The sequence below is a fragment of the Cyprinus carpio genome, chromosome B24 (assembly GCF_018340385.1).
Source record: "Cyprinus carpio isolate SPL01 chromosome B24, ASM1834038v1, whole genome shotgun sequence".
In the NCBI taxonomy this organism is placed as follows: domain Eukaryota; kingdom Metazoa; phylum Chordata; class Actinopteri; order Cypriniformes; family Cyprinidae; genus Cyprinus; species Cyprinus carpio.
This window is the reverse complement of record NC_056620.1, coordinates 1,429,374-1,440,102: the sequence shown is the minus strand read 5'-3', so window position 1 is coordinate 1,440,102 and position 10,729 is coordinate 1,429,374. Positions and strand designations below refer to the sequence as shown.

The 10,729-nt window shown below is 35.7% G+C and overlaps 1 protein-coding gene across 1 annotated transcript; it reads left to right on the top strand.

The window, feature by feature from the left end:
* The first annotated feature begins 4,026 nt into the window (after window positions 1-4,026).
* LOC122142189 lies at window positions 4,027-9,238 on the top strand. The gene is made up of 6 exons (XM_042751887.1): window positions 4,027-4,108; window positions 4,741-4,843; window positions 5,210-5,329; window positions 5,406-5,495; window positions 7,864-7,968; window positions 8,963-9,238. Exons 1-6 carry the CDS (start codon window positions 4,095-4,097, stop codon window positions 9,236-9,238), a joined length of 708 nt encoding a protein of 235 aa, XP_042607821.1. The 5' UTR covers window positions 4,027-4,094.
* The last annotated feature ends 1,491 nt before the right edge of the window (window positions 9,239-10,729 follow it).

Sequence of the window (10,729 nt, the reverse complement as noted above, 5' to 3'; positions counted from 1 at the left end):
GGGTTTCTTCTTTTTTTATTTTAACACTGATTAATAGAATTTGCAGATACAAGCTAATTTCCCTTATACAATATTATTATTTTATTAAAAATAGTATAAATGAAATACAACTTGTTGTTTAATATGTAAATATACTGAATTTAATTTCTAGGTGTTTACACAGATGCTAAAAGCGCCCACTAATGGCTTTTCTTCTGGAATCAATGGAAATACTTGCATCAAAACAGCCAGAAATATATATATATATATATATATATATATATATATATATATATAATAATATAACATATACATGATATATATATATATATAATAATTTGTTTCATTTTTTTCCCCATCCCTTTACTTTTAACTGTTTTATGAATAAAGACGACTTCTAAATTACTGTGACTTTTTTTGTCTGGCTGTTAGGTGTTTTAGCCTATATTGTTTAGCCTATATAAAGGTTTAGGAGTCGCTTGGCTACACTAGATGTTCAAATTAAAAATAGCCTACCAAAACATACAGTCATGTGAAAAAGTTAGGACATCCTATTAAATTCCATGGTTTTCTGTATCTCACTGTCTGAAGTACATAAGCTATAACAGCTTACTGTACAACTGCAGCTGCATGGAGTTAATGACACACAGCAGCCACAACACCACTGTATAACTGATACAGGCTTATGTCCCTACTGAAAAAACAAAACCATCACAGAACATTTTTATGGTTTCCACAATAAATACCATTACAAATATTACAAACCAATAACTTTTAACCATTAAAACCATTAAAAATGGTTTCTGTAGAATGTTTTGGAACATATTCCATTAGGATATATTGGCTTTAACAAGCCACCAATAGAAGGCTACCAATCACCAGTAGAGACCAACAGCCTCCAGTACAACCAATACAAGTCCCATTAGAATAAGTAAAACCACTACAAATTTTCTAATGGTGTCTATTGTTTTTTTCAGCAGGGCTATTCAATTTTTTTTTTTTATTCAAAATATTACCAAAATATATCATGAAATACCTCGATTCTCAAATATGTGCATTTTTGCACCTTTATAGATTGTTGGTTCTCTAGTAAAGTAGCCTAATAGTGTAATCTATTAACTTTGCATAAAAAGCCGTCTATTTACTTAAGTACCAGATATGGGTATCATACCATAAAATATTTTTAATATGACTGACTTTGTATTTAATGTGAATTTAATTAAAACATTGTAAGTTACTAATTAAAAAAACTCCCATAATAATCTCTAAAGCTGTTTACACTGTGAAATTAATCTCTTACTTACATTCTTACATCTTCACTTTTTTGTTTGTGATAAGAGAATTAGCCAGAGAATTCAGAAACAGTGTTTCAGCGGTGACTCATCTGAACGCCTCTGATTGGTCCTTGTATTCATAAACTCAACAGAATCGTATGGGATTGGTTATAATGCGCAGTGCTTTAAAAACATGAGTGCCTCTGGCTCTGTGCCAGCCAGCGAACGCAGACTTGAATTTAGCAGATGGTGAAGTTTTTCTTTTTTATATACTGTATATAGTTTACAGGATAAACTGTGCATTTCACCCAAAATTATTTGGTGTGATATGATTCCAAATTTAGGGGGGCCAAGCTTGTTGATGGTGTTAAACATGGTGTCACGTGGATGGGAATATGCATGGGAATGCTATGCAGATGAGGTTATGCATAGTAAAACAATAGGCTTTGTAAGCTCCATTTAAGGTGATTTCGGGGAGACGGGGTGGAGATCCCTGACTGGGATTTATAAAGGGATTTTTGCGCCGGTTCTAGCGTACACAAGGTTTATGTATCTGAAAATGTATGCATACGTACAGTTTTAGGATGAAATCTGCGGAGAGTTTTATAAATGAGACGCTTGGCCCTTGGCAGGGCTTAAAATTTGTAAAATAAAACTTCCGATGAATAACAACACATGATATATCACACAGTGTCATTATTTCTTCAACAGAAATATAGCTAAGATGGAAAAGACATGTGACGAAGTTAGGACACCCTATGGTTCAGTTGCTTGTGGATCCACTTTTAGCAGCAATGATTTGAAGTAATCATCTTCTGTATGACTTTATCAGTCTATCACATCATTATTCTTCTTTACAACATTGCAGGTCCAATTTATTGAGGTTTCTGGGCATTTGTTTATGCACACCTCACACCACAGCATTTGAGTCAGGATGAGCTCTGGACTATATGACTGGGCTATAGCAGAACCTTGATTCTTTTCTTTTCAGTCGTTCTGTTGTAGATTTGATGGTGATCTTCAGATCATTGTCGTGTTGCATGATTGTTGTTTTTTGATTGTTTTTTTTTGTGTCGGATGTCTCATGTTTGAATACATCATTGTCGTGTTGCATGACATCGTTTATAGAGTTTATCACACTTGCTGATGATCAGCAGAGCCTGACTGCTACTCACACTCTTAATTCCTGTTAACAGTGTCCTAATTTTGTCACTCATGTCTTTTCCATCTTGGCTTTACTTTTGTTGAATAAATAATGACACAGTGGGATATGTCATGTGTTGTTATTCATCTGAGGTTTTATTTGACAAATTTTAAGACCTGCCAAGCACCAGATGATTTTTTGTACATAGTGTGCTTTATTAAAAAGGTGTGCACTATATTGAATCTGTTAATATCACTGTCTTAATGCATTAAGCCACATTAAGCGTGTTTAAGGATGTTGTGGTCATATTAGGCCTGATCTGCTTGTCTACGTAGAAGGCTGCTTTATTAATAATATTTATACAGATTGGTCTTTTAATATCATGGTCTTGATGCATTGAAGGTTTCCTTTAAAATGGTATTTTAGGAAAACGCTTAAAGGATTAGTTCACTTTCAAATGAAAATAACCCCAAGCTTTACTCAACGTCAAGCCATAGGTGTATCTGACTTTCTTCTTTCTGATGAACACAATCAGAGTTAATAAAGGTGATCTGGCAGAAGCATGTATTTACTGATTTGTTTTATATTTTTGTAAATGCATTGCTTTGATTCATTTCTTTTTTTTTAGATCACCGGAGCCGTGTGAAATGTTCATGATGTGGATGGATCCACTTTCTTCAGCTCCGTTCACTACCATTATAAAGCTTGGATGTGTCAGGATACTTATTAATATAACTCAGATTGTGTTCATCAGAAAGAAGAAAGTCAGATACACCTATGGCTTGACGGTGAGTAAAGCTTGGGGTTATTTTCATTTGAAAGTGAACTAATCCTTTAACTTGTAGGCTAATTAATTGCTTTCATATTATGGGCTCATCTGCTTATGAAGCTACATGCTTTATTACAGTAATAAGCTGTGTATTGAATTTGGGCCTCCAGTATCCCTGTCTTAGTACATTAAGCCACATTAAGCGTTTTTCACGTTAAGTGCTTTTAAGAACGTCCAATGTTGCTGCTGTCAGTATAGTTTCGGACACCTCGTGAGTGAGACTCTTTAACGGGACAAGATCATCATGTTGGTACAGTTGTTCTGCAATGCCCGTTTCAGCTTTAAAATCAAGTCATGTATTGGCACGGTGTCAGAGCTGACTCTCAAAAGTGTGGGAGTTTAACAAACGAAAACTTTTCAAATTACCGTTTTTTTTTTACATTAATCGGTTTATTTTGAATTTTGATTTATAAAGATGCAAAACTTAATTAAATATAAAAAAATAAACATGACCATGACATTTGTGTATACGGTTTTAATTTACATTTTGGTATTCAACAAAGCATTTAAAAATACAACAACCTTTCCTTTTCTGGAAGGAAAAAGGAATGGATGCAAAAGAACACGGATCTCATCGTCTCTGTGTTGCATCAGATATAACATAATCAAGTCGCTAAACGCCAGTGACAGTAAACCTTGAGCTCCGTGGAGAGTTCGAGAAGTGTGTGTTCACCTGACACATCAGGTCCCCATCGCGACCACCCCTCCCCCCTCTCACGCAGCTGCGGCCGCCAGTTTAGCTCGTAATAAGTTCGGCTCGGACTAATTGGAGTAACGTTACAGAACTCACTTAACCTGACAGCCATTTTGAGATGACAGCGACACGAGCAACATCTTCTCCAAGATATTCCTTTGTAATGGATGCAGCATGGAGGAAATAAGGTAAGAATGTTGTTATAGAAATATAAATTTTGAATTCTATTAATAGTCGTACTATGATGAGGTAGATCAATTAAACAGATTAAGCTTACTGCTTCTGATTAAGGTAGCTTTAGGTAATTAGCAAGGCTAGTTAAGGTTAACTATCAAGCGCGTTGGTTTGTGTCGTAATTAACGCTCGGTTACGAATTTGCTTGATAATGTAACGTTAATTATAGTTTAGACAGGAATGTACATCGACTTAACATAAATACTCAATGGATATAACCTAGTTTAACGTTACTGTGAAGGCATTAACTAAACTTATTTGAACGGCGATTAACCTCAAAATGGCAAATGCGTTAATGAGTTTTACACATGTCTCCTGTTCATAACTGAAAAGTTTACATTTAGAGGTAATAATGGTAATCACAAGTTCAGGCCTGCTTTACAGAATCAGCGCGGTATAAGGGGTTATTAACTGTTAATTTTGTCAGTCGTCGTATTCGCAATCCAAAAGACAATAAATCACGTTTTGTTAGAGTAACGTTACTTCCTTTTACTTAATTTGATAGCAAAATAGCCGCTTCTAGGTGTATGTGGCACATGAGTTCATGAGGTGTACAGTTAATGAGTTTATTGTATCTTCCCAACAGACCAAATAAACACAACAAAAGGATCAGCAGGTTTAAACGTCGCATCACAAAACTGAGAAAGCATCATGATGCATGCGCCAGGAGACTATCAGCTAGACAGAAGGTGATTTTTTTTTATTTTTTTTTTAATTTTTTTTTTATTATTTCATGCATGGAAATTGAAGTAGCCTAAATCATTGCCCACATTAGTCCGTATAATAATCTGTATAATATCGCAGTTGAATTGTTCGTGTTGTATTGTTAAGAAATGTTTTGTTTAAATGTAAAATATTTTGTTATTATGATTATACAAAGATATTTACAAAAACATTGCCTACATATTTGCCAAGACAGAAATTTAAATATTCATATAAAACCAAATATTGCATGCACTATACACTTCTTAAAGCATGTGAAGCTGCAAAGTAAAGTGAAACTAAAGGATTTGAATGACTACAGTTATGCATTAAATTAACTTTACCAATTTCAGGCAAAGGTAACCTCAAGTACTGGCCCCGTTATGCCACACCAGGTCCCAGATGATGAGGTCCCATCTCCCCTCAAGCAGGACATCCTTGACTTACAGCTGATTTGTAGAGAACGATCCTTGGTAAGTGTGTGTTTTTAAAAATTCAAAGCTATTGCAATAATTTATAACAACAGACTATTTCTTACAACCTGAACAGGAGGATTCAAAGGCAAATATGGAAATTTCCGTGCCTTCAGATGTTACCAAGCACCTAGCCAAACAGTCACTGTCTACAAAGAAATCGGTGGTAAGTATTTGTCATAATGCCCCTTCTGCCCCGCCAGAGACAACATAGCCAACACGCACAGTAAACACACATTAGTTTGGTTGTGCTTTATCTGACAGTAGCCTGTGATTCAGTAAGCTCAATTTAATTAAAACTTAACGGTTTGTTTTTCTTTCTTAATATAAAATTTTGCTTAATATGTGCTTAATAGAAAACATTATTAATAGAAAACATTAGCTTTGTTGTTACGTTAGTGTTGTTAATTTTTACACTGCTCTTACCCAGTATTTGAAATGAATTCCGTTTTGTGAAGACAACTGTTGAATTGAATTGGAAATCAATACATCGATGCATCGCAATCGCAATTTTCTCTCCAACGATTCTGGATCGATTCTGAGCTTCGTTTTTAACCGGATGCGCGATGACGCTGAGTTTCGCTTTAGAAACACCATACCATGCTTGCTTTCAATTCCTCCCACACATACACAACTCGAAACTTCCCTGAAATAATCTTTCATAAAGTTCAGAAAGGTTGAAGTGAATAATAACGACATTCGCGGGCTTCATTGCACAGGATGCTTTACACTTGAAGTGTGCGGTCTCGCCCGTCTGTATTTTCCTTACAAATGCTCTACGAAGTCATAATTTATGTGGTTTGGAATGCAGTGGACTTATAAATTTAAAATATGAACCTCACTAACAGAAGGCTGCTTTCGATTTCAAATGCTTTTAAAATATGAACCTCACTAACAGAAGGCTGCTTTCGATTTCAAATGCTTTGTTTGTGAGGACTTTTCGCTTGTGTCTCAAAATGGTTTTATGGAGCAAAATCAATGTAAACGCAGCCAGTTATGTCTTGAGGGATTAAACGGACAGGCAAAGCACATTACAGATCGCCGCACACACGCAGCCTGTCTCGTAATGCTCAGTTATACTCACGCTCGCTCCACACCGCAAGTCTCTACGAGTGCATCTGGCAGTATGGACAAGCTTTGATGCATGCGCGAAACCTGTGTCAACTCACGCCTCACTCCGCGTTTAAAACAAGTGTAAATTCAGTCTAACTGCTTGCTACACTGCTTCACTTTTTCCCGCTTGTTCTTAAAATCCCAAATATTTCAAAATGAATAAATCAGCCTATGTAACCGATGTAATACTTTAATAATTGCCTAAATAAATACAGTTCTTTATTTACACAAAATAAACTAATCTTCAAGTAAATTCTGTAAAAGTAGTAATACCATTATAATATTCCCTGCTAAAAAAAAAAAAAACAATAGGACCCCTCCCAAAATACAATAAAAGGGTAATAATGGTAATTTATATTGGCTTTAATGTAAACTATAATGGTGTCTACTGGTATTTGATGGGTTCTCTTTTTTTTGTGATGGTTTCTATTGTATTTTTTCCAGCAGGGTAACGATACCCATACTGTGCTGCACACTATTGACAATATTAAGCAAAACCTTGACTTTGCTAAATTAAAGATGGTTTCTATTGTATTTTTTTTTTTTTTTTTTCGTTAACCTTTCTGGTTTGAGATTTTGGGCTTTTTGGTTTTTTTTTTTTGTTTTTTGAGACTAGTGGAAAGAAAATAACCAAATACAACTGTGTTTCTTTTATAGCACTTTATTTATTTGTCGATAGATTTCAATTACAATACATATTTAAAAGATTTTTTCTCTAAAGGAGTTCTTTCTCCTACACTGAGCCATAAATCTCCTCTTCAGTAGCACTTACACCAAACTTTACATTTTTATTCCTGTCTATATATTGAAGGATTTTACAGAGGGATTAGTTCATATATAATTTGCTTGATTACATTAATTGTGAAAATCTTAACTGTCACTGTTTTAAATCTTTTAATTAAATTGAGCTTACTGAATCACAGGCTACTGTCAGATAAAGTGCAACCAAACTAATGTGTGTTTACTGTGCGTGTTGGCTATGTTCTCTGGCGGGGCGGGGCTTGAATAGACGATGTTATTAGATATCGCAATATTTATTTAGGCGATTATCGATACATCGCGATACTTGCAAGACATCATCGATATACAATAATATCGCCATATCGCCCCGGGCCTACATATACAGATTTGTCTCTTTTAGCACTGGAGTCTGTCATATTCATTGTTTTTAATTTGTTGCTATTCAACTTGGTTAGCATTTATTGGCTGTATTGTTCAAGTTATGTTTTAATGTCCTTTTTATATCATATCCCTTTTATATCAAGTTTAAGTTTAACCCAAAGCAAAAGCAGTAATATTTGTAATACGGTTTCCTTGCAACGAGGCAACTTTGAGTAGAATGATTAATATTGGTAAAGCAGGTAAGGGGACATGTAAACTTATATTAAAATGTATTTGATTATATTTATCTCTTTGTCCAGGACACGGAGAGTGATACAGATACAGTAATTCTAGAATTGCCCAGTTCTTCTGTATCACCAAGAGCCTGTGATATCCCAGAGCTAAAAAGGACTGACAGTGTATTTGTAAGTTTCTCACACTTGTGTGTGCTGATCATTTTGTCTTAAGTCTACATTTAGTCTACAGTATCAGTTGTATTACTGAGGTTGTTTGTTAACTGTTTCATTTGTTATCATGGCTATAAGCAATTAAACACAAGCTCCTTTTGTCAAAGCTTAGACATAACATGAAGTACACGACAATGGCAGTGTGAGCTAAGAGGCCCTATTTTAACGATCTAAGCACATGGTCTAAAGCGCACGGCACAAGTGCACCTGGGGCATGTCCGAGTCCACTTTTGCTAGTTTAACGATGGAAAAAGTTACATTTGACAGGACTAGGACTAAGATTAATTTAAAAATTAGCTGACAAAATTAACACTCATGAATACCTTTTTGTTTTTTTCAACAGTTCAGGTCTGCCCCAAAACTTTTCCAATTGACTGTGAACTGATTATTGATTAATCTGATTAATATATATATTTTATTTAAAGAACGCGTTAGTAATATGCGACTATATAAAAGCGGGTGCACAACGTGCATACACTTTGCTTATTCGTAGGAGTGTTGGGATACTTGGCAGACAGTCGTCACTCAATGGCTGGCTGTCTAAGTGGTGTCCGCAGATTAATCAATAATCAGTTCACAGTCAATTGGAAAAGTTTTTGGGGCAGACCTGAACTGTAGAAAAAATGGTATTCATTAGTGTTAATTTTTTTGTATTTTAGTTAATTTGATAATTTTTTGGTGAGTTCCTGAACTGTAGAAAAAATGGTATTTGTTGGTGTTATTTTTTGTTGAAAAAATGTTATTAGTTGGTTTTAATTTTGAATGGGTTACTATAAATAGTGGCATTGACTTTAGACCAGGTTTTAGTTGGTCAATGGCACAGTCTATGGGCAGACCTGAACTGTAGATTTTTTAATTTGAATCTGATATACTCTGAACTCACAATGGACCTTTTTTTAGTTGGTCAATGGCACAGTCTATTATTGTGCAAAGCAAGGTTATTTATTTACAGCTTACCAAGAAATTATTGAACTTCAGTTCCACTTCAGATGACTCAATAAGCAGCATTGACAACAGTGAAGATGATTATGTGCCTGAATCGGAGAGCTGTTCAGAAGCGAAATGGAACTCTCCAGAACTTCTCCCTTTCACTGAGGATGTTAAAAAAATGCACATACATCTCAGCAATCAAACTGAATTGTACCAAGAAAAGCTCAAACTTGAGAAAAGTCAGAAGAACTGGTCAGATCTTGCACAAGTAACTCTGTGTAATGTAATTGTGTTTTAATCGCAGGAGAGAGCAGAAGTTTCGAAAATGAGGTTGAATTCATATCTTCTCCGAAACACATCTGTCTTGCATTCCGATGTCGCTGATGCTTTATCTGAAGTTGAGCAGAAGCTCTGTCAGCATTTCCAATGTGTCGAAATTAAAGGCAAGCGAGACCGAAAAGTGCCGATACTCCTGACCCCAAGTATGCTGGACTCCATGGAGCTACTTGTAAAGAACCGTCAAAATATATTTTTTTTCGCAAAGCCCTTGACTGAGACATCATCCTACAAAGGCACAGACTGCATCAGGAAGGTTGCCCACCAGTGTGGAGCCAAACATCCAAAGACTTTGTCATCCACAAAGCTGCGGAAACATATTGCAACGCTATCTGAAGTCCTAAATCTGACAGATAATGAGTTGGACCAGTTGGCAGATTTTATGGGACATGATATAAGAGTCCATAGAAAGTTTTACCGGTTGCCTGAAGGAACGTTACAACTAGCAAAGATCAGCAAGGTGCTGATGGCCCTTGAACAGGGAAGAGTATCAGAATTCAAGGGAAAAAACCTTGATGAAATTAACCTTGATCCTTATGGTAAGAACACATGACATAATTATTGCTCTTATACTTTCGGGTGGATTTCAATAAATTAGAATGTCGTGGAAAAGTTCATTTATTTCAGTAATTCAACTCAAATTGTGAAACTTGTGTTTTAAATAAATTCCAATGCACACAGACTGAAGTAGTTTAGGTCTTTGGTTCTTTTAATTGTGATGATTCTTAATTTCAATTGACTGAAGTAGTTTAGTTCTTTGTTTCTTTTAATTGTGATGATTCATGGGTCTAGTAAAAAATTTTTGAAAATTTTAGTGAACTTTTTGTCCTTCTGGAAAGTATGTTCATTTACTGTACATGTACTCAATACTTGGTAGGGGCTCCTTTTGCTTTAATTACAGCCTCAATTTGGCGTGGCATGGAGGTGATCAGGTTTGTGGCACTGCTGAGGTGGTATGAAGCCCAGGTTTCTTTGACAGTGGCCTTCAGCTCATCTGCATTGTTTGGTCTCTTGTTTCCCATTTTCCTCTTGACAATACTTCATAGATTCTCTCTGGGGTTCAGGTCTGGTGAGTTTGCTGGCCAGTCAAGCACACCAACACCATGGTCATTTAACCAACTTTTGGTAGTGTGGGCAGGTGCCAAATCCTGCTGGAAAATGAAATCAGCATCTTCAAAAAGCTGGTCAGCAGAAGGAAGCATGAAGTGTTCCAAAATTTTTTGGTAAACCGGTGCAGTGACTTTGGTTTTTTTTTATAAAAACACAATGGACCAACACCAGCACATGACATTTTAAACCCCAAATCATCACAGACTGTGGAAACTTAACACTGGACTTCAAGCAGCTTGGGCTAAGAGCTTCTCCACCCTTCCTCCAGACTCTAGGACCTTGGTTTCCAAATGAAATACAAAACTTGTTCTCATCTGAAAAGAGGACTTTGGACCACTGGGCA

Bases quoted from the DNA above. Each gene is read 5' to 3' on its own strand.
- LOC122142189 (XM_042751887.1), top strand. The intron at 5,330-5,405 runs GTAAGTGTGTGT...CAACCTGAACAG, and splicing joins TTTGTAGAGAACGATCCTTG to GAGGATTCAAAGGCAAATAT. The intron at 5,496-7,863 runs GTAAGTATTTGT...CTCTTTGTCCAG, and splicing joins TGTCTACAAAGAAATCGGTG to GACACGGAGAGTGATACAGA.